Genomic DNA, 25,037 nt, shown 5'->3' with positions numbered 1-25,037 from the left:
TTCTGCAGACTGATTTCTTAGGCCTACAGCAAAGGGCCCACATGTCATTTGAGGGCATGCTTTAAAACCACAAAGCCTTTGAGGTCTAGACAAATAAAAGGAGCTTTCCAATTCAGTTGAGACTGATTGACTTTGGTTGATGCTAGCAGGCTAGGGCTGGGACACACCAGGCCCTGGGGTCTGGAGCTGGAAATGATTTGACCTGCTCAAATAAGGTGTATTTACTCTGCAGAACTGGCTGCAAGGCTGTTGCTGACCTGGCCATCCATGTAAAAAGCAACCAGGAGCAACATTTCACCTGTAATGCCAATATCTGCCCAGGGCTCCTGTGATACACTTGGGTTACCCATGAAGCCCTTCCTTTCCAGCTTCGGAATCCTGCTTTAAACACAGAGCCACCCTCCTAGGTAGGGATGAAGGGGCAGCTCCAGCAAGCAAGTGGCAGCAGGGAGGCAAGTGGCCAAGAGGAGAGGTCAGAGCCCCGCTCCTGTCCTGGCTCTGCCACTTCACATGCTGTAGGACCTTGGCTATACCACTCCCTCTCCTTGAGCCAATTCCTCCTCTACAAACTGAGTGCTTGAGGGAGATAAGACTGCCTTCATTTTCTCAAAAGGAATCAGCATACACCTCTGTTTTGTGTTGCTATAACAGAAATACCTGAGACTGGGTAATTTATAAGGAAAAGAGGTATATGTGGCTTATGATTCTGGGACACCTGCATCTGGCATGGGCCTCAGGCTGCTTCTACTCATGGCGGAAAGTGGCAGGCAGCCGACGGTACAAGCAGCTCACATGGCGAGGTGAAGCAAAAGAGTCGAAGCAAGAGAGAAAAGAGAGAGGAGGTGCCAGGGTCCTTTAAACAATCAGGTCTCACAGGAACTAATAGAGCGAGAACTCACTCACTACCCCTCTTCCCCCAGTGAGAGCATTAATCCATTCATGAGGGATTTGCCCTCATGACTCAATCAGTTTCCAACACTGCCACATTGGAGATCAAATTTCCACATGAGTTTTGGAGGGGACAACACATCCAAACTCCATCACAAATGTTGATCTATTCTCACATCCCTGGGATAAATTCCACTTGACCATGTTATATGATCCTTTTAATGTGCTGTTCAATTCAGTTTGCTAGTATTTTGTTGAGGATTTTTGCATCTGTGTTCATTATGGATATTAATCTGTAATTTTCTTGTAGTGTTCTTGTCTGGCTTTGGTATCCGTAAAATGATTTCAAAGAGTCCCTCCTGTTCGGTTTATTGGAGGAGTTTGAGAAGGATTGGTATTAATTCTTAAATGTTTGGTAGAATTCACCAGTGAAGCCATTAGTTCCTTGGTTTTTCTTTGTTGGGAGATTTTTGATGACTTACTCAATTTCTTTTAATCATTATTGGTCTGTTCAGATTTTCTGTTCCTTCATGATTCATTCTTGGTGAGTTGTATGTTTCTATGAATTTTTCCATTTCTTCTAGATTATTCAGTTTATTGGCATACCATTGTTCATAATAGCCTCTTACGATCCTTTGTATTTCTGTGGTATCAGTTAAAACCTCTCCTCTTTTATGAGGGTACTTCAAAAAGTTCATTTAAAGATTTGTATTTTTTTTTTTTCCTTTTTGTCTTTTTTTCATGACCGGCAACGGATCGCAACCCTCAGTGTCGCACCCGTACCGGCCCGGGACCGGCAACGGGATCGCAACCCTCAGTGTTGCTCCCTGCACCTCGCTCAGCCAGTGAGCGGGAACCGGTCTGCATGTGGGATCCGAACCCTCGGCAGGAGCGCCGCCGCGCTTCCCAAGCAGCGCACTGTAGCAGTGCGCCACCGGGCCAGCCCTAAAGATTTGTATTTTTGAATTCTGTTGTTCACAGACTTTTTCAAGTACCTTCATGTTTTTGATTTTATTTGAGTCTTTTTTCTTAGTCTAGCTTAGTCTTTGTCAATTTTATCTTTTCAAAAAAGATAAAATCTTAATCTTTTATATTATCTTTTCTTAATCTTTTATATTGTTTTTCTAGTGTATTTCATTTCCTTCTGCTCTGATCTTTGTTATTTTCTTCTTTCTACTAACTTCGGCTCTTGTTCTTTTCTTTTTCCGTAGTAAAGTTAGGTTGTTTGAGAAATTTCTTTTTCTTCAAGTAGGTATTTATCACTATGATTTTTCCCTCTGGTAGTTTTCCTCTGGAACTGGGATTAATTTTGGATCTCATACTGTAATATAATACTTTTAAAATCACACATTTAAATTGATGTTAGATAATTGGTTTTTTTCCAGAAATTTGTCTTATAATTTGGGTAGGCATAATTAGTCTTAAATGTAGATAATATTTTGTGACTGTTCTAGAGTATTTTAAGTACAGTGGGTGATGCCTATATGAATCGTTCAGGAATTAGTACATGGAATTCTGGATATAGTGCCAATATTTTGGTATTATATAGCACCATTTCCTTAAGAATTTTCACTTATAATTTAGCTTTCTTTTTCATGTATTTATGACATAAAAGAGTTCAAAAATCATGTAATTATGCCTTATTTCTTAATCAGATGATCCCTTTAGCCATTAAACTGATATGCCTTCCATAGATAATCTTAATTTACTCATGAGCAGTTCAGTATTTTTAAGATGCTATCAATTGAGGAAAATTTGAAGAAGTTCTCTCTGGTCATCCTTTGTGTAAATATTTAAAAGAAGGTATCCTATATAATATAACTGCTTTTTAATGGAATTGTCAGATTGTTGTAAGCAAATGTTTACAACATCCATGTAACCCCCACCCAGGTCAGGAATAGAACAACATTGAAAGTACTCCAGAACTTTATGTAATTTTCACAATTGGTTTCATCCAGGAGGAAAATAACCAGGGAAAGGGGTATTTATCTAAAGATTATATAGATATCTGTTCACCTGAACCGAGACTTAGTTATTTTATGAGCATTAATTGAATTCAGGCTAGGCCTATTATGTAAATAGGTCCTTTGGGGAATTAAAATGAAGAGTTTGTTCTTGTATCTGCTACACCCAGAAACCAGAGGAAAGACCTTTGTGCCTTTTGGCTGCCTGCTTCCATTTTCAGAAGTGCTACTCTGTTACATAGGTACTTTACAGAGTTGGACAGTTGAGACAATCCCTTATAGGCCCTGCCATTTTTGATGAGGGAGTATATTTGATAATGAAGATGTTGCTGTCACATGAAAAAGTGGCAAAGCAAATTTGGCCCTAATATTTCTTCCTTGATTTTAACAACTTTTGTGGCAGAAAGTGATACCATCTTTGCTCAGATGAGTATGGGTTCTTAAATGACTGGTCATTTGTTCAGAAATTACTGTTTATTTTGCATGTTATATACAGTCACATGTTAGGCGCTGCTGATAGCAGAGCAGATAGTTTTTGATCTCAGAGTTTATGCACTATGTTTATGTCTGTGTTGTTACCTGGTCAGAAAAGTAGTGCCTCTGAAGTTCACCATATTATGTAACAAGTGACTGCAGTAAGAGGTGTGTGTGGAGCACTGCCGTGTATAGACTCCTAGAACTGCTTGTTTTAAAGATGTTTTAGAACCTGGATTATGAAACCTGGTTGGTTGTCAGAATTATCCAGGAAGCTTTAAAAATTTAGATTCCTGGGTGTCATTCCCAGAGATTTTTATTTAGTGTATGTTTGTGAAAAATTGCTTTAAAATTGAGGTTTTGTTAATTAAATACTTTAAAATTCACAGTTAGTGATTTAAAAGAAATCTATTGTTACTTCTGTAAAAAAGATTCCTTTTGAAAAGTAATTTGCATTTTTTTTTTTTGTCTTTTTGTCTTTTTCCGTGTCCGGCAACGGATCGCAACCTTCAGTGTTGCCCCCGTACTGGACCAGGGACCGGCAATGGGATTGCAAACCTCGGCGTTGCTCCCGCGCCTCGCTCAGCCAGTGAGCGGGAGCCGGTCCGTATGTGGGATCCGAACCCTCGGGCGGGAGCGCCACCGCCCTTCCCAAGCGGCGCACTACCCAGTGCGCCACCGGGCCGGCCCAAGTAATTTGCATTTTTAAATATACTTTTTTTTTTTGGTGCCTGGCTGTTATGGGGGTTACAAAACTGTGCTCTAGCAAACTGGACTAACTGGCCAGCCCCTAAATGTACTTCTAAGTCTTGATTCTTATCTATAGGATTTACTCTAAGTATGTACATATATCTTATGGATGATTAGTATATAGCATCATATAGTTGCATTGTGATTACAATCTTAATTAAATTAGTTTTTTTCACCCCAAATTAGGACCTCATTAAGAAGTAGATTTATAGAATTCTGGTTTACATTGCATTTAAGTACTGCTTCCCTCCTCCACTTCATCTCCCATTATAGGTTATACTACTAATAAAAATGGCAAGATTCTGTGAAGTTCCCTATCCTAGTTTATGGGTTAAAACATAGAAAATGTTAAACATGAAAGTATTAGGATACTTTATAAATTTTCTTTGATCAAAAAACTTGGGAATAGAAAAATTGAGTCTTATGTGAGTTTATACGTTTATAGATGTAGATATACAAGGGGTTTTCAAAAAGTTCCTGGAAAGATTTGCATTATCTTTAAATTCCATTTTTTCCGTGAACTTTTTGAAGTACCCTTGTTATAGACATAGCTATGTACTTTAATTATGTTTTTAAGCAAGGCGAGGAGAAAAGTTCTGGGAGAGAAGATTAAATGTCCACATCACAAAGAAATGATTAAGTTTTGCAGTAATATTACCACGATTTGATCTTCACACATTATATGCATGTAATAAAATATAACTCTGTACCCCATAAATATGTATAATCAATATGTGTCAATAATAAATAAATAAATATAAAACAAACAGACAAAACTGTTAACCTTTAAGAGATGAACTTTTTTAGGGTAATAATTTTGTTAATTAGTTTTTTTAGAGTTTTAAATAAAGTCCAGAAAGTTGATTCTCCATTAAAGATGGCAATTTTACATACTGTGGAAATGAAGTACCCCTTACTCCCCACCCCCGCTTAGGGTCTAATAATATTTACTAAGTAGTATGATGGGAAAAACTGGGTGACTTTTTGCATGCTTGTAACTATTTAATATGGAAACAAATGAGGATTGTTAAATGAGAAATTTGGTCATATGTTCAAACTCTTGCTTTGAGCTTGTAACTATTTAATATGGAAACAAATGAGGATTGTTAAATGAGAAGTTTGGTAATATGTTCAAACCCTTGCTCTGAAATGGCATTGGGTAATTTCAAAGCTATTAGGCTGATTCTCCAGCTGCTTGCTGAGGTCTAGTTTAGTGGAGAGTTTAGAGAAGTGAAGTGATAAATATTAAATATTTAATGTAGACTTGCATTCTTAGAAGCACAACTGAGTTTTATTTTTGTTTGTTTTTATTTTTAATTCATAGGGAGAATGAAGAATCAGTGAAAGAAGAAAAAGAGAAATCTGACTTAAAAGAAAAATCTACAGGAAATAAGAAGACCAATAGATTTCATCCTTATTCAAAAGACAAGAATTCCAGCACTGGAGAAAAGAAGGGTCCAAATCGTAACAGAGTTTTCATTAGTAACATCCCCTATGACATGAAATGGCAAGCTATTAAAGATTTAATGAGAGAAAAAGGTAACTGTCTCTGAAATAACCCACTGTTGGATAATGTTCATGTAGAAAGGGGCGGGAACTAAGCAACCTTTTTTTTCCTCTGAGCCACACAGACTCAAAAATTGAATTTTATTTCTTGACATATGAATTAATCTTTTCCTCTTCTTTCACCTGACACAATTTCATTACAAGGTAGTATGGATAAATGAAGTATTTTTCTTTTTGCTATTTTAGTAGGATAGTAGCGAGCCAGCATATGCATGCCACCAAGAATTTCGTTAAAGTGATTGCTTTGTCTAGTTGAAGTTTTCATAGATTTTTAAAGGACTATTGCATTAGTTAAGTAATACATTTAGCGTGTTAAAGTATGAATAATAAGGTCTGATTTTTTTTTTTCCTAAAAGCTGTTTTGTTATATTATCTTGGTGGAGTCTGGAATCTGGCTGTGGAATTCATTCTGTTTGCATTGTCATGACTGCCATGATGCTGTCTTTGCAGTTCTGTATTAAAATTGCGTTACTGCTGTTGCAGATTTGTTTTCAGAATAATCTGAAAACCATCTTATATACATGGTTGGTTTTGGGGAAAAATAATTTTAATACTTGATCTTGTAAAAGTTAGTTTTGTTATCTCTTGAAAAATTGAGTTTCAACAGTCCTGTAAACTATGTACTTGGTTTTGAGGCTGATCTCTTCTAATAAATAATAAAAAAAATTTGCATTGGTGTATCTGTTGTAAGGTGACAACTATTTGACTGGTTTTATTCATTGACTTTATTTAGAAAGTGTGTGGCTTGCTGTGAAGCATGACTTGTAAATTTAGTTTACTGATGGCAAACATGATTGAAGACATTCAGGTAGAAAGTCACCTTAAAACAGCTGTTGTGTGTAGGTAGACCAAAGTTATTTGAAAAGTGCTAATGTTGATGTTTTTTAATATGATAGGCTAAGGGACCATTTGTATGTATATGTGCATTTGTTCACCAACTATATCATGCTGGCCAAAATATGATCTGTAGTATGAATTAGGTTAATATGGTTGTTAGCTTTTTTAGAGAATGTGGATGATGTACATTTCTGAAAATTAGTTAAATTTATATAGCCATTGACAGGAGGTATGTTGGTCTGGTTTTGATTGTTGGTGAATAATAGGTGCTTTTCTGTAGAGTTGTGCACAGGTGTGCAGTAAAGCAAGATATTGGTGTTTAAATGTATTGTTTCTTGGTATCTTCCTTTTGTATGTCTTATGTAGTTGGTGAGGTTACATACGTGGAGCTCTTTAAGGATGCGGAAGGAAAATCAAGGGTAAGTGCTGTGGGCAATAATCTGCTTGAGGTTTAAATGTTCCTCAGCAGTTTACTTTTTGTATAATACTTGTACCAGTTTTTGGAAACTTAAGTTTCATTTTGTTTTACTTTATTATGCAAGATTTGAGGCTTTATACTAGTAAGTCTGACACGTATACAAACTAAACTAGTTGCCTGGAAGGGATGGGTTTTGTAAATGCACATAAAGGGCATTCACTTTTCTAATGCTCTAAGGTAATGCTTCTTCTTAGCCAATAAGATTTTAATATAGGATTTTTTTTGTTGTATTTTGATGTCTTCAAGGATATTTTAAAAGTCACTGAATTGATAATATGCCCTAAGAGTTTTACGAGAGAGCTATAGCTTAAAGGTGTTAACGCAGAATGTATTTTTGAAACTTTTAATGAAAAGCTTAAATTTGGTAGCCTACAGGACTACATAAGAGGCAGTGTTCTGACCAATTGGTATAAATGACCCTGATGATTAAATTAACATAGTAGGAATTAATTGACAGTAGATTTTGATTTTTAACAGCAAGAATGCAATATCCTGAAGAGTACAGTGGAAAGCTCTTGACAATGTTTAATTACATTAGCAAAAACCTGTTGGGTACATGAGAAATAAAAACTTTGTTATCACATTCAAATGGTACTTTGAACCTTAGTCACAAGAAATTATTTTAAAAAATGATTCTACAAATTAGTTTCTTTAGCTTAGGTGATTTCTTTTTTTTTTTTTTAACATACTTACAACTGGATGCTATTAAATTGTGTGCACACAGTTTTGATCTAATACAGAACTTTGTTAAAAATGAAATTAATGATTATTTACTATTTTGATTTTAAGAGTTGAAAAATATATTGTGCACAATACATCTTTTGAAAATATTAGTAACTATGTAAGGATAGGTATATTGGAGCCTTCAGTTATTTCCTTGAATTACTGTTTGAATTTGTGTGGTGACATTAGTTTTAACTTAAAGAAAACTCATCTAAAGGTAAAAATATGCTCCAAGCTTGTTACATGCTAGATTCTACTATTTTAAACAGACAAATTAAAAAGTTCATGGAAAATGTGTGGTCACTTGCCTGTTATGTTCTGGAGGTGTAAAAGATGAAAAGTGATTGTATTATTGACTACTTTTAATGACTTAAATGTTCAAATATACCATTAACTTCATCTACTGATCTAAAACTTTCTCTCTTTTGCATATATTGACAACTCTACCTGGATATAGGGTTGTGGGTAAGAATTCTGTTTTTGTTTTTTTTTAAGTATTTCAAATTAAACTTCTAATTGGAAAAAAATCTTAGTACATAACGATTTCCTATAAATTTTTTTCCCATTAAGTGTGGTTGAATTCAAAGATGAAGAATTTGTAAAGAAAGCACTAGAAACTATGAACAAATATGAACTTAGTGGAAGACCCCTGAATATTAAAGAGGTAAGGTTTCTTATGTTTGGAATTTAAATATTTGACTATAACAGCATGCTTTCTTTGGATTTTCATTTTTTGTAATGTATTTGTCTGACTACAACATTTTTTTAGTAGCGTAGATGCATTGTATATTGATGATAGTTTTACTTGTATGTGATTTCCTATTTGCCCTTAAGAAGTTATTCTATATATTTGATTTATTCTAAGTTGTTACAAACAGAGGCACATAATTTAAAAAAAATTCAGGACCAAGAAATTTAAAGGTGACAAACTTTAGGTGCTGACTTTATTTAATATAGACATTTAAAATTTTTAGATTGTGTTGTTTAATGTGAGAAATATACTAGATATTCTCATAGCTGATTATTAAAGTTGCCTAATAATGGAAATACTTTATAGATTTGAATAAAAGACAGATCAGTACATAGCAATATGCTTTATTAATGGAAAGCACAAACAACCTAGTTTGAGAAGCATCTTCCCTACCTTGTCCTCCTCCCATAGGTAATCACTATCCTAAATTTTGTATTTGTACAAGTTTTTGAATCTTCAGACCTAAAACCCTTATTATGTATGAACTTAAAATTTTTATAGCATTCTTTGATAACATTTATTTTTTTACTTGTGTAATTCTTTTTATTTCTTCATAGTGAAGAAATACATTGGAAGCCAGAATACCTTTATTTTTGCATTCACCTTTTCACCTTCTACTCTCTCAGCCATCCTAGAGTATTTATTAAAGTCATCCCACCTTAGTTTTATTAGTATTCTCAGACTGAGGTCAGCAGAGTAGAGTTGATTGTGACCTTTAGCATCATCATTTGATATTGCATATGATAGTCCATCAGTGTGTTTATGTGGTATTTTGTTTATTTGTTTTTGTTTTTTGCATTCCACCTAATGGAATGAATAAGAAGAACATTTAAACTTGCTTTTTTGGTTTAGTTTAAAGATAGGATATTTATCTTTATAAAATTAATGAAATGAAAAAAATACAATGTTTAATATCATTCTTGACTTGTACACTTAGCCTTCCTTTATCTTTCCCCTGCCCGCATCTCAGATCATTGTAGAGGAAGGTAAGAGGTTAGAAGGTAGATAATTGTATTTTGTTCAGGAATGAAATTTACAGATTATACTAGGTTCTCTACCCTAATATTCCTGGCTTTTATAAGTCTGTTCTGCTACTGAAAAGCTTTGAATTAGTCTGAATTTGACATTCATTCCATTGGGCATCCAGTGTGAGAATTCACAATTACTGCATTTTGGAAATAAAAGAATCACAGTAAGTACCTCACTCCTCTTTGAGTTATGTGTACTTATTATGTGTATATGTCATATACTTGCACACTAATGTGAGTGCAAAATTAAACTAATTTCAAGTTCTTAAGTGACTTTAGTGATTGGAAAGAGGTATTTACTGACATCCCTGGAGACTGAAATCTTTTGTCTGTCCACAGGTTTTTATGGATGAGAAAAAATTCTCTGGATGAGAAAAAAAGCTCACTCTTCAAAAGGGTCAATAACTTGAGCCAGATGGGACAGCTACTGTAGAATTTGAAGTCGTTATTTTAATATGTAGATTTATTGATGTATTTAGTAGCATTTAACATTCAATGTGTGTTATAGGATCCTGATGGAGAAAATGCTCGTAGGGCATTGCAACGAACAGGAGGATCTTTTCCAGGAGGACATGTCCCTGATATGGGATCGGGGTTGATGAATTTACCACCTTCCATTCTCAATAATCCAAACATTCCTCCTGAGGTTATCAGTAATTTGCAGGCTGGTAGACTTGGTTCCACAATTTTTGTTGCTAATGTAAGTTTAAGCTTTAGTCTAAAATTTTGTCATTCAGACACTTAGTTCTAATCGTTAGATTGTTTAATTAGATGAATGGGTTATAGGTTTGCAGAGCATTTTGCTTATTTTTGGTAAAGTAAGTGAAACGTAATTATTGTAAACTCGAATGTAATTTAAGTATACATATGAGGTTAGAATTTTAAATACAACTATTTAGGAATTTTAAATAGAACTGTGGAATTTATAAACATTTAAGCAGTTCTTGAAATTAATACTTTAATTATATGTTTTTGTTCATATTGGTAAATGGTTTTCTTTCTTGTAGGCTTGATATTTGTGAATGTGTATGTTGTAGTTGGTTTGTCATTTGTTCTAAGCTTTTGAGTCAGTGAAATTGATAATACTTTCCAAAACCTGAATTTCTTTTGATAAAAATAGATGTGCAAGTTTCAAATATGCAAACAGGTTGAGCAGTTGAGAGATAATTTTGAGAGTTAAAAAAAATAAGGCACTATGTAGATGTAGCTTAACTGATTTTAAACTACTCAAGATTTTTTTATTTGAACATTATTGATATATTGTCGAACAAGAATTATAGTTCTTTGTAGTTCTGAGAGTTTAGAAAAGATACTTTTGTATTTATAAATGGGAGAGGGATTTATTAGATATGTAACTTTATATAATTTTATGTTAAGCTTGACTTCAAAGTTGGTTGGAAGAAGCTAAAGGAAGTGTTCAGCATAGCTGGAACTGTAAAGCGGGCAGATATTAAAGAAGACAAAGATGGCAAGAGCAGAGGAATGGGCACTGTCACTTTTGAGCAAGCAATTGAAGCAGTTCAAGCAATATGTATCCTGATTTACATTTTAGCATTATATAATGAGGTTGAAGAAGCTTGATACCATTTTGTGGGGGTCATAGAATTTGGGTTGCTTGGCTTAGAAATGTATGTTAGACTTTAGTCTCCAGCACATATGACCTTTACTATGTCCAAGTACTAAAGTCACTCTTAAAACTTGAATTAGCCATATTGTACAGGGGTGGTATGAAGGTTTTTTCTACTCTTTCTTCGTATCTCAACTAATTATTTGTGTACATACTTTGACAGTTATGTAATACATTGTACATTAATGCAGTTGCTTTAAACGAGACCTTATTTTTCTTTTTTCAATGGTTGAATTAAAAGAATGTCTTATGTATAAAATAAAACTATAAAGCAAAGAATTAATTTTTCTTTGACTATATGTGAGACTAAGATGAGTAAATGTTAACGATGTTAATTAAAATATTAGGGTTAGACTCTAAGTAAGACTATTAAAAATCAGTTTGTACTTAAGTGTAATTTGTAGTCATCTTAACTGGCTTTCCTTGACTGAACCAACAGCTATGTTCAATGGGCAGTTTTTATTTGATAGACCTATGCATGTGAAAATGGTGAGTTCCTGTATATCACTTCAATCCTCCAACCTCTTCAAATCTTTTATCTGCTGTCATCTACGTTACAGTTTTTTTCAGTAATGTATTAACCATATAATAAACTTTTTTTGCAATTAGGATGACAAGTCTGTCCCTCATGAAGACTACCGTTCACATGACAGTAAAACACCACAATTACCACGTAAGTAAAAACTATTATTAGAAACACACTATTCTTTTTCAATTTTATTATATACTAAGCAAAACTCTTTATTTTGATGCTTACATCCTACCTAACTCACAGTTTGGGGTTAGTTTGGAGTTACAGGGATAGTTTGGTGCTATTTATTCAGAAGATTGAGAAGATAGATGTTATGTGCCTTTTTTATTTCCTTTTTGGTAGTTTTTCCTGACTATATAAGCAATAAATACTAAAATATTTGGTAAGTTCATCCACATGAGGGAAAGAAGTCCCTTGTAATTTCACTATCCACAAGTAATAATTATAACATTTTTGTGTGTTTTCTTTCAGTCTTTCCTTCTATGTGTATTTTTTTATGTAGTTGAGAACTACCATGTAAATAATTGTGTTTTTTTTGTTTGTTTGTTTAACTTAGAGTATAACTGTTTTTCTATGTTAAAAATTCTTTCCAAGTATTTTTATTGGTGGTATAATAGTCTACCGTATAGATGCTTCCTAACTATTTCACTGTTATGTATGTTTGGTGTTTAACTTTTATTTCTTTAATAACAGCAGAGTAACTTATACCATTCTGTATGCAAATCTTTGTTATGTTTTTGGTTATTTCCTTAAGATAGATATCCTGAAGTAGATTTAAGGACAGGTTCTCAAGGTATGCCTATTGATTAGTATTATCAAATTGTTTTCCAAAGAATTGTAAAACAACAGTGTAATGTATTTAACAATCTGTGTCTCAATGCCCCATCTGAAAAATGGGGATAATGATAGTACCTACTTCCTGGCATTGGCACGAGTATTACTAAGTTGATGCATGAAAAGCCCTTAAAACAGTTCTGGCATAATGTAAGCACTCAATAAATATTAGCTATTGTTCTTAGTGTTTCACTGCACCCTCTCTGGTTATTATTAAAGTTTTCATTGTAAATTTTAAACATACAGATGAAAATAAAATTATTTGTTTAGCTGTCATATGCCATATTTGTTTTAGATATTTTTTAAATAAAATTTTATAGATGAAGTGGAGATTTCTCCTCTCCCCTACCCACTTCCCAGCACATACCTTACCCAGAGGAAACAACTTATAAATAGTGTTTGTCATTTAGGTTTTAATAATTTGATTACACATTTTTACATCCAGAAAACATATGTAATTGTTTTGCTGGATTTAAAATTTGGTGTAAGTGACATCATATCATATATATTATTCTGTAACTTGCTGTTTTTTGCTTAAAATTGTATTTGAGGGCCGGCCCGGTGGCGCACTGCTACAGTGCGCCGCTTGAGAGCGTGGCGGTGCTCCCGCCGAGGGTTCGGATTCCACATACAGACCGGCTGCTCACTGGCTGAGTGAGGTGCAGGCGCAACGCCGAGGGTTGCGATCCCGTTGCCGGTCCTGGTCCGGTACGGGCGTGACACTGAGGGTTGCGATCCGTTGCCGGTCACAAAAAAAGACAAAAAGGAAAAAAAAAAATTGTATTTGAGATTCATTTATATTGGTAGCTCTAGTTTTTTCATTTTTAACTGCTAATATCACATTTTATACATTTTTCTATTTTTTAGGCTCTTCTAATTTTTAGTTATTAGAAACGATACTGAATTGGGGCGTGTTTGTTTTGTTTCCTATTAGAATTATCTGTTCTCTTAATATTTGCTAGAAGTTATGTGTAAAACTATCTGGCCTTCATGCATTGTTTTAGGGAAGATTTTTAGTTAGTAATTGTTCATATTTTCTATTGCATCTTGAGTCAGTTTTGCTAATTTTTTTTTCTAAGGATTTTTCCATTTTCATCCGTTTTCAGATTTACTGGTGTAAAATTGTGTCTTTTAAATTACAGCTACATTTATGGTTCTGTTATCTTATAAATTCCAAAGGTTTGCAATTTCTCATTTTTTCTTGGTTTTCCTTAATATTTGTCAGTTTTATTAGTGTTTTCAAAGAAGTGAATTTTGTTTTCTGTATCTTTGATTTCTGCTATTAGTAATTCCTTCCTGCTATTTCTTTGGGTTTAGTCTCTTATTTTTTTTTCCCAACTCCTTAAGTTGAATGCATATTACTTTAGTAATTTGCAGTGTCTCTTTTCCAATGAACAGTTATGGCTGTAAATTTAGCTGCTGTACACAGGTTTTGATATGGAGTGTTTTTATTGTGATTTAGTTTTTATAGTATTTAAAATTATTATGATTTCTTCTTTAGTCATGTATTATTTGAAAATATAATTTTTGAATTTCCAAATGCAAAAATTTTCTTATTAATTTCTAACTTAACTTTAGTGTGGTCAGAGAACATGGTCTATATCATTATAATTCTTCGGAATAATTTTGGACTCGCATTATGGATGGCCTACCATTTTTTAAAGTATTCTGGGTGTGCTTGATGAGTGCAGTGTATACTATATATGTCTGTTATATAAGTGCGTTAATCATTTAAATTTTCTTATATCCTTACTAGTAATTTTGTCTGCTGGTGCTATCAATTACTGAGAAATGTGTATGGTAAGATCTCCCATTAGAATGGTGGATTTGTCCATTTTCTTCCTGTTTTTATTTAAATTTTTTGAAGCTAACTTAGTAGGTGCATCCGAGATTAGAATTGATACATTTTCCTAGTGAATCAAAAATGTTATCATTATAGAATGATTTTATCTGTATTAAAATTATCTTTAAGTCTATTGTCTAATATTAATGTAAGTACAACAGCTTTATTTTGTTGCCTGATACATTTTTCCTATCCTTTTATTTTCCACTATTTTATATGTGCCCCTTATAAACAGCATTATAGCTGGGACTAGATTTAAAAAAAATCAGTTTCACAGTCTTTTTCATGAAATCAAAGAGTTTACTTTTATTTGTTTATTTGGACTAATTTTCATTATCTTATTTTGTGTTCCATTTTCTACTTTGTACCAATATTTATCTTTCTCCTAGCTCTCTTTTTCAGTGGTTATCCTAGATATTTAATATATCCGTATAAAGCCTGAAATTAATAATTATTCTCTTACTAAATAGTAGAGTGACCTTTGAATGCTTTAATTTTAACCACTTTCCTACTTAATTGTATGCTGTTATTGCTGAGTGTTTTAGTTCTATATTGATTTTTTTTAATTTTTATTTTTATTTTTTAAATTTACTTTAATTTAGTCAATATATTATGTGGTTGATTACTGTGACCCATTACCGAAACCTCCCTCCCTCCTCCTTCTTTCCCCTCCCTCCCAACAACTTCATATCTGTTCGCTTGTCTTATCAACTTCAAGGAATTATAACTGTTGTGTCTTCTTCCCTCCCCTTCCAGTTTATTTGTGTATTTATTTATTTAGTTTTATCTCCCACAAATAAGTGAGAACATGTTGGGCTGGTTCCAACTCTTAGCTATTGTAAATAGTGCTGCAGTGAACATTGGAGAACAGGTATACCTTCGACTTGATGATTTTCATTCCTTTGGGTATATTCTCAGCCGTGGGATAGCTGGGTCATATGGTATATCTATCTGCAATTGTTTGAGGAGCCTCCATACCATTTTCCATAGAGGCTGCACCATTTTGCAGTCCCACCAACAATGTATGAGAGTTCTTTTTTCTCTGCAAGCTCACCAGCATTTATCATTCACAGTCTTTTAAATATTAGCCATCCTAACTGGGGTGAAATGGTATCTCAGTGTGGTTTTGATTTGTATTTCCTGAATGCTGAGTGATGTTGAGCATTTTTTCATGTGTCTGTTGGCCATTTGTATATCTTCCTTTGAGAAATGTCTATTTAGCTCTTTTGCCCATTTTTTAATTGGGTTACTTGTTTTTATATCCCATGCTCTTGGATTGGAAGAATCAACATTGTGAAAATGTCCATACTACCCAAGGTGATATACAAATTCAGTGCAATCCCCATCAGAATTCCAATGACATTTTTCTCAGAAATGGAAAAAAAACTACTCAGACATTTATATGGAATAACAAAAGACCACACATAGCCAAAGCGATTCTGAACAAAAAAATAAAGCTGAAGACATAACACTACCTGACTTTAAACTATACTACAAAGCTATCATAACCAAAACAGCATGGTACCGGCATAAAAACAGACACACTGATCAATAGAATAGAATAGAGAATCTAGAAATCAACCCACGCACCTACAGCCATCTGATCTTTGACAAAGGCACCAAGCCTATACACTGGGGAAGAGACTGCCTCTTCAGCAAATGGTGCTGGGATAACTGGATATACATATATGGGAGAATGAAACTAGACCCATACCTCTCACCATGTACTAAAATCAACTCAGAATGGATTAAGGAATTAAATATACACCCTGAAACAGTAAAACTTCTTAAAGAAAACATAGGAGAAAACACTTCAGAAAGTAGGACTGGGCACAGACTTCATGAATACCACCCCAAAAGCACAGGCAACCAAAGGAAAAATAAACAAATGGGATTATATCAAACTAAAGAGCTTCTGCACAGCAAAAGAAACAATTAACAGAGTTAAAAGACAGCCAACAGAGTGGGAGAAAATATTTGCAAAATATACATCTGACAAAGGATTAATATCCAGAATATACAAGGAACTTGCTTTTTTTTTTTCAATCCCACAATTAGGCATAATTATTTTTTTCCATTTTCTTGTCTCCATTATTCCTCTGCTTTCACAGACTCTGGCACTAACATTTTTTCCTCTGAAGCATGTATTTTAGAAGCTCTTTTAATGAGGATCTGTTATTAGAAAATTCTCATGATTTTGGTTTTTCTGTAAATATCTTCAAAGATAGTTTCACTGGTTATGTGCTTTAAGATTGATAGTTATTTTCTCTCAGTATTTTCAAAACATTCTATACAGTGTTCTGGTGTCCATTGTTGCTATTAAGCCAGCTATCTGTTGGATTGTCTTTTCTTTATAGGTGGTCTGTGTTGTTCATATAGCTGATTTTAAGATCTTTGTCTTTGGCGTGTAGTTTTACTAGAGTTTGGGTGTGGATTACTATTTACTGGGTTTTCCCAATCTGAGAATTCAGTTTTTAAAAATAAATTCTGGAAAATCCTCAGCCATATGTCTTTGAATATTGCAGTCTTTCTCCCTTTCCTCAAGTTTACTTAATCAATCTGTCATCTCTCAAGATCCTAGCTTTATGTGTGGGCTCCTAATTTACTTTTCCACTGTTAATACTCTTCTGTGTATTTAGAGAAAACCTATCCTAGTATGTTCATGGTTTTATATGATATGTATTCTAGAGATTTACATTTCTATATACTCTTCTCTATTGAGATATATGAACTTACACGACTTTGACAGAATCAGTTTGTTGAAGCTAAGTCAATCATTATAAACACCCTTCTCCATTTTTTCTCTTTCCTTCCCTCTCTCTTTTCCTTTACTCAGATTATTATAACTTGGCAAGCCCCCTCATTTCCCTAGCCTCTGATATTCTTACTTTTTGGTAAAAACAGGATTTCCCAAATCTGTTTTGATTTATTTTCTTCCAAGGCATGGGATTGGCCAGCCTTCAAGGTGTCCTGGTTCCTTTTAGGGAAGAATGATACCAGAGATGAACATATTGCTGTATGGTGTGTACCCATAAGCATTGGTGGTGGTCCACTGTACTGTTGCTTCCCAGATGGATCATTTTTGGGGACTGAGTGGGAAAATGATACTTCCTGCGCATTGAACTTTACAATTTAATACAACATGCATCGGTACTCTAATTAAAAAAAACTTGAATATAGTATATGGTTTTCTTAGTCCTTAAGACTTAGTAATGCTACTTTGACTAGTAGAATAAAACAATAGATTTAGTAGAATAAAACAATCCCCAACCAAATATTAATTAGTTTTACTGTTTTAAAGGTCATCAAATTATACTTCTTAAAGTCTGTTTGCAACTAATGTAATTAGTTTATTTTAAAAGAGGTAGTAAAATGATTGTGGATTTAGAGACGGAGGACTTCTAGTCTTAGTTTAATCACATAGCTAAATGACATTGTGCAAGTAACTTAAGATCTCAGATTTCATCATCAATGGATCATAGATAGGGAAACACTTAAGGTACTATATAATGTAAGTAAATATTTATGTCAATGATAAAACTAGACTATGTAATATTTGCTTTATTAAGTAGTATGTTTTCATGTTTGTTGACTTTTTAGTTTAACTTGAACCATTGTAAAAGTAATTCTGAGATTTTAGGTGGTTCTACAAATGTGGGCAAGATGCTTATTTTCAGATAAATATGCCATTTACAAGGTCATGATATTATTCAAAATCCTCTTGGTGTTTCCTTAGTCCTTTCAGTATGCCTTTAAGTGGGATGTACGATGGACCTACATCATAAAATACTTCTCATTAATTAATGGCATTATGGTTAATCCTCAGTGTGCTGCTCTCTAAATTAAAACAAAAACCAGTGCTCTCATTTGCAAATTTGCAGAATTTTAGAGGTACTACTATAGGCATATAACTTTGAAGAAATTTTAGTGCCAGTTAATGAATCATATGTGGATCTTAGTAACATTGTTCTCATTTGTGTTTTAGGTGGTCTTGGAGGCATTGGAATGGGACTTGGTCCAGGTGGACAGCCTATTAGTGCCAGCCAGTTGAACATAGGTGGTGTAATGGGAAATTTAGGTCCAAGTGGTAAGTGTTCTGACTTTTTAAATAGTTTAAAATGATACATTTGCTAGATAATAAAGATTACATTTATTGGTCTATAATATGTTTAAAAGACTCTCGTTTATAGTTAGATATTTTAGGATGTCACTTCAGTCTGAAAAAGGAATAAGACCTTAAGAGCAGCTAACATGAAAGAGGGTAGGCATAGGTCAAGAGGGTTTCTCTTGGGTCAGCTGTGTTGTAGCTAGCCTCTTAGCACTGTGAATTTTGAAATGTCTTTAAGGCAGAAAAGGAATGGTGAACATGGGGTGGCTGGTTAAGCGCAGTTGGTTAGAGCACAGCCTTGTAGCACCAAGGTTGCGGCTTTGGATCCCCATACCAGCCAGCTGCCAAAAAAAAAAAAAAAAGAGAGAGAATGCTGAACATAGTATCTTGTATATCGTGGATATATAGTATTTATGGAATGGTTGAAATACTACCATTGGCAACTTAAATTTGTATGAAGTAGTCCCTCCTCATCTGCAGTTTCAGTAACCTGTGGTCAGTTGGTTCAAAGATATTATGGAATCAGTTCAAAGATAGATGGAAAATTCCAGAAATAAATAATTCATAAGTTTAAATTGTATACTATTCTGAGTAACTTGATGAAATCCTGTGCTATCCTACTCCATCCTGCCCTGGATGTAAATCACTCCTTTGTCCAGCCTACCCATGTTGTATGCAATCTCTGCCCCTTAGTCACTTAGTTGCCATCTTGGTTATCAGATCGACTATTGGGGTGTCACAGTGCTTGTGTTCAAGTAACCCTTATTTTACATAATAATGGCCCTAAAGCAGAAGAGTAGTGATGCTGGCAATTAAGATATGCCAAAGAGAAGCTGCATAGTGTTTGCTTTAAGTGCAAAGGTGAAAGTTCTTGACTTAATAAGAAAAAAATTGTATGCTGAAGTTGCTAAGGTCTGTGGTAAGAGCGAATCTTCTCTCCATGAAATTGTGAAGAAGGAAAAAGAAATTAATGCTGGTTCTGCTACCATACGTCAGACTACAAAAGTTATGGCCACAGTGTGTGATAAGTGCTTAGTTAAGATGGAAAAGGCTTTAAGTTTGTGGATGGAAGATGTGAATAGAAACGTGTTCTGATTGATGGCAGTTGGTGCTATCTGCGGTTTTATGCATCTACTAGGGGTCTTGGAACGTATTCCGCATGGACAAGGGGGGACTACTATATCTAGTTGGGAAGGCAGCTTTTCAGGTAGCTATTTGGCCTCTTATAGTTTATCCTTGGAGACTTGTTTTCAAGTTTTTTGGTGTCAGGACCCTTTTATACTCTTAAAATTTGTTGAGGACCCCAAAGTACTTTTGTTTATATGGTTATATTTGTCAATATTTACTCTACTATAAATGAAAACTTAAAAATTAAAAAAATTACATATGTATTTAAAAATAATAATAAACCCATTATGTGTTAACTTACATATAATTTCTAAGAAAATAAAGTACTTTCTGATACAAAAGAAATTAGTGAGAAGAGTGGCATCGCTTTACCTTTTTGCACATCTCTTTAATGTTTGGCTTAACACAAGACAGCCATGCTGTTATATCTGCTTTGGCATTCAGTTTGTTGCAGTATCATACATCATGTAGTCTCTGCAAAATTATTACATTTTATATTCATGAGATGAGAGTAAAACAACCAAATAATGCTTCGTAATATTTGATGACTTAGATAGTTTTGGCCTATTGGACTCTCAAGGGTCCTCACATCATGCTTTGAGAACTAATGTTTTAATTGATGGACTAATAATGCTATCAGATGTCTACTTTTGTTGAAATAATATAGTCACACTTTAAATTATGAAGATAGTTATGGTAATCATTCTGATTCAAATAGATTTTCTCCCTTACACTTAGGCTGTCATGCTACCCACCCTCCTAAACATGTACTATTTAAATTTTTTATTTTTTTGCTACTCCCTAAACTGCTATGTTTAGAGGAGTCTTTACTTTCTGGCCTCATCTCTAAATCTGCTATAGTGATATTTCTGTGTCTGTTTTGAAAAAAAGTGAATGATTACCAAGTCCTGGATGTTCTCTCACTGCATATTGTAGGTGTGAATATTGCTGGAGTGAATTTTACTTTCTTGTCTAATATACGTTCAAAGAGACCTTTTTGAAGACTAATGATTAGACAATCGCTATGGTATAGCATTTCCAACCATCTCTCCTGTACCCTGCTGTTTCTCTAGTGTTCCATTGTGGCTAGACCAGTGGTATCTATTTTGCTATAATGCATTATGTCATTCTTTAGTGATAAAAATAAAATTTACTGAAAGTACATACTGCGTATTTTATTTGAGGTATGGGAATGGACGGTCCAGGTTTTGGAGGAATGAATAGAATTGGAGGAGGTATGTATAAGCATTTGTTTTTTGTATGTACCCATCACCATTTTTAATAAAGTAGAAACTGTGTTGAAAATTCCAAGGGAAGAAAAGTCATGGTTTATTGTTGGCTCGTGTTCTAAACGCTGCTAGCAGAAATCGAGCCCAGTATATACTTAAGGGAAGGTGATTTGTTAAGAAGTAGCTGCACAGGGTAGGGTGGAGGAACAGCTTACTGGTGAGGCTTAATATTTACAAAATGTACTTTCAGCTATGTAACTGACAGTCGAATCTCAAAATTAATCTTTATTCCATAGGAATTGGGTTTGGTGGTCTGGAAGCAGTGAATAGCATGGGAGGATTTGGAGGAGTTGGCCGAGTGGGAGGTAGGTAAATGTATACAGCGGGATGTGTGTGCTACATTTAGTGTTCCCTGTTGTTATAATCCCCCCCACTCTTCACTTAGAAGTGGGTGCTATAGATGTCTTCAGAGGCCATATGGGAACTAGGGGTAAGGCCAGGCATGATGGGATGGCGATGGTACATGTGCCATGTGTGAGGTAAGTTGGTTAAATCATGGACTGTTTTGTGACTTTTGCTGTCTTTTCAGTTTAGATATTTTCCTGAATGGTTTACCATGCATTGATATGCTTGAAAAGGGGTTAATTTGTTGCACGACTTTTTCAGAGCTATACCGTGGTGCGATGACTAGTAGCATGGAGCGAGATTTTGGACGTGGTGATATTGGAATAAATCGAGGCTTTGGAGATTCCTTTGGTAGACTTGGTAGGGCTGGCTGCATACTTCTTTTCTTTTTGCAGGTTATATTTTTCAAAATTTGTTATCTCTTTTTTTTGAGAAATCAGAAATTTATAATGTTTTATACAATATATTAACTAAAGAAAATATTTTAGGGATTTTAATGTACTCGTTCTCTTTTTCAGTATCTTACATATTTGAACCCTATTTCCAGAAAATTTTGTACTTTTCAGTCATTGTACATCTTCTGAGAGCATAGTACCTTGAGAATTTTAAAGTATGATTATTTAAATTAATTAGTATATTATTTTTCCATCCTTGTTTAGGTAGTGCAATGATTGGAGGGTTTGCAGGAAGAATAGGAGCTTCTAACATGGGTCCAGTAGGATCTGGAATAAGTAGGTTTAAATTTTACTAGAATTTATTCAGTAATATTTGAATGCTTGCAAAGACTTTGCAAGAGTAGTTATTGTAGTATAGTAATACTTTGTTCTTATATGTTAATATATGTTGTGATAATTTGAGAACTTTTGATAGTTATTGAGCTAAGCTTTTCTCTTTGATCACTGTTTAAAATTTCTAAATTGACTGTTTGAATTTTACATCTTTGATATTTCTAAACTAACACCAGAATATGTTAACTATGAACCAATCCAAAAACCTTCTCTCCAAATAGGGAATCTGGGGATTTCACTGATTGTTGCTTTTTCACCAACTTCGCTTCTTTCTTAGTTCTATAACAGCTATTTACGCCTAGGTTATTTAATCTGTGAACATCTTGTGTGTTTTGGTAAATGCAGATATAACACTTTCAGTGACCTCCTGAGGTTGAGGGATAAGGTTGAAAGAAGTGCTATCTTCTCTCCTCTTAAACCTTTCCCATGAGAGAATCAAGAGTAGTTTGCAACACTCGGGAACGCTTAATCTCTTTCATCTGTTTCCTCTGCTATGTTTTAGGCCTTATACTTGTATTAACCCTTATAACATGGCTCGGTTTTTGACCTCTGTTGCTTACTTGGCCATGTCTCTGTGAGCTCTCCATAGTTTATTGACTTCCTTTAATTGATGAAATTTTACAAAGAGGAAGTACAGCCTGCTTGAACTGTTCCAAGATTGAATTCTAAAATCCTGTCTGCTGAAGACATTTACTTCCGTTGTACCATACTCCTCATTTTATTCCTTCTTTTATCATCTTTTGGCCTTGGCCATTTTCCTATTAATTGTAAATTCCCTACCTTCCTCTTTTATCTCAGTACTTATACTTCTGTTTCCCTAATTTTATATTTGTTATTCACAGAAAGCCAATTTGAGAATGATGAATTTCTATGTGTGGGCCTATTAGGTGCAAGAAAAAAGGATAAGTTTTGAGAATGGGTAGGATTGGAATAATTAAACGGGACAGGAAATAGGGTTGATACATAAGAATGAAGTAGGTATGGGCTAAGAGCTAAATTCTCAAGGTCTGGCCAAAGTGGAGTGATACCATTTTTTTGTTGTTCCCTCCACAAATTCTGTGTAATATTGAGATTAAACATTATGTTTCTCTGTGATCATTGAAAATTGAATTGGTATGAAAAAAGAAGTTGTGTGGGAAACAGAGGTAAGGATACTGAGGTGAAAGGTAAGCTAGGAAAGGAATATTATGTAAGAGAGTATGAAGAGAGCAATATGTATGCTGGAATTATAATACTTTGAATTTATCTCTGTATATCTTTGTTCTAGCAATTATTATGCTTAGTCTTATTGGAAAATAAAAATAAGGATTAAAAACTTCTTTATTATTAATGAGTAAAATGATTAGTAGAAGATTTATATAATGTGTTTTATGATCAGAATGTAATTTGATAAATATATATATATGTGTAATGTATTTATATAGTAGCTAGAATTAAGATTTCTTAACTAATCAAATGTGTACCAAATTAAATTCTGTTCCTCGGAAAATTGTTGTATTGTCTGTATGAAAATAATTTTATGTTTAAGTACTGTCTAATTAAGTAAATGAATTAATTTTTCTCTCCTCTTCTTTCTCAAAAATGATTTTCTTCCTCCTCTTTCCCTCCTTCCTCCTCTTCCTTCTCCTTTTCCGTCTGTTTTTGAAACAAAAACACAAAATTTCCCAATCCTCCCCTGTCCCTTCTTGAAAATCTAGGTGGTGGAATGGGTGGCATGAACAGTGTGACTGGAGGAATGGGGATGGGACTGGACCGGATGAGTTCCAGCTTTGACAGAATGGGACCAGGTATAGGAGCTATACTGGAAAGGAGCATCGACATGGATCGAGGATTTTTATCGGGTCCAGTGGGAAGCGGAATGAGAGACAGAATAGGCTCCAAAGGCAACCAGATATTTGTCAGAAATGTAAGCAAATAAATGTAAAGGGTACTTACAATTCTGTTTTTCCTTGTGTATATGTTACTAATACCTCTTTTCATTCTAGCTGCCTTTTGACTTGACTTGGCAGAAACTAAAAGAGAAATTCAGTCAGTGTGGTAAGTATGCCAATGACTGTAGATAAATTGATATTGATTATGGAGGAAAATTGGTTTTAAACTTTAAATATTTTTTTTGGACCTTTGCCTGTCCAGATGCCTGTTCCTAGATAGTATAGATGGTGTTCCAGGTCTAATTCCACTTCAAATAAATGAATTATTTTGCTATCTTCTGACTTAGAGCAGTACAAATTTCTGCTAAATAACAGGGTTACTTAGCGTATAGCCTATCATTGTATCCTCTTGGTGACAAAAAAGTGTTGTTTTATTACCTGATTTTTGAAAGGTTAATATATCATCACTGTTTGCATTACAAAGGTTTTTTTCTCATGAGAAATATTAATAAATGATATAATTACTTTCTTGTTTATAGTGTAGTGCAGTGGATTGTCAGCATGACTCACTGAGATGCTGACATCTAATTGATATGGAGTAAATAGGTGAGACCCATTATGCACACTTTGTATTGCCTACACAACCCATTAGGTGGTAGCGCAGAACCCACTGCCAGAAATGCTTTAGGTATAGGTACATTCTGGTGGCCCTTCTGATTCTTTTACAAGCTGCTCTTGGCTCTAATGATACTGCCTATATAACCTTAATGTGTTCCTTAGGTCTGTAGATGATTAGGTGGTTTATTACTTTTAAAAGAGAGCCTTTTATGTACCATACTTATTACTTATTTTTGCTATAAAATATCTTCATTGATAAAATTCTCACTTTTTTTTTTTTTTTTTGGTAATGATGGAAGAATTAGTGTGAATGGCACAGAGTAATAGATTTCTTGCTAGTATTTTTCTGCTATTGCATGGAATTCCAGAGGCTATAATCAGAGTAGTAAGCTAGATACGTAGCATATAATGATGAAAAAGGGTTTAAAGTTGTACATTTAGCTTCTTAGAGTTAACAAAAAGTTGAGTATTTGGAATATATCTTTAATTTTTTAAGGTCATGAAGGGGATAAGTTAGTTTAGTGTTCTCCCATAAAAATAGCCTTTGTGGCCATGGTCAGAGGTCATGTTATTTACTGGGTTCTCATAGTCCTTT

General features: G+C 34.1%; 1 protein-coding gene across 1 annotated transcript in view; it reads left to right on the top strand.

Annotated features, from left to right (window-relative positions):
* Nucleotides 1-25,037, top strand: part of MYEF2 (myelin expression factor 2) — a 35,269-nt gene that overhangs the window by 4,944 nt on the left and 5,288 nt on the right. Inside the window, exons 3-17 of the mRNA XM_008583564.1 lie at nt 5,401-5,615; nt 6,846-6,898; nt 8,138-8,145; nt 8,251-8,344; nt 9,968-10,159; nt 10,837-10,990; nt 11,526-11,575; nt 11,696-11,759; nt 18,281-18,382; nt 20,716-20,766; nt 21,057-21,125; nt 21,427-21,525; nt 21,825-21,896; nt 23,651-23,859; nt 23,939-23,990. Coding sequence (XP_008581786.1) covers nt 5,401-5,615; nt 6,846-6,898; nt 8,138-8,145; nt 8,251-8,344; nt 9,968-10,159; nt 10,837-10,990; nt 11,526-11,575; nt 11,696-11,759; nt 18,281-18,382; nt 20,716-20,766; nt 21,057-21,125; nt 21,427-21,525; nt 21,825-21,896; nt 23,651-23,859; nt 23,939-23,990 — 1,484 coding nt within the window. The remainder of the gene's footprint in view (nt 1-5,400; nt 5,616-6,845; nt 6,899-8,137; nt 8,146-8,250; nt 8,345-9,967; nt 10,160-10,836; nt 10,991-11,525; nt 11,576-11,695; nt 11,760-18,280; nt 18,383-20,715; nt 20,767-21,056; nt 21,126-21,426; nt 21,526-21,824; nt 21,897-23,650; nt 23,860-23,938; nt 23,991-25,037) is intronic.

The sequence above is a fragment of the Galeopterus variegatus genome, unplaced genomic scaffold, assembly GCF_000696425.1.
Source record: "Galeopterus variegatus unplaced genomic scaffold, G_variegatus-3.0.2 Scaffold2966, whole genome shotgun sequence".
Taxonomy (NCBI): domain Eukaryota; kingdom Metazoa; phylum Chordata; class Mammalia; order Dermoptera; family Cynocephalidae; genus Galeopterus; species Galeopterus variegatus.
This window is presented reverse-complemented; position numbering and strand designations above follow the sequence as displayed.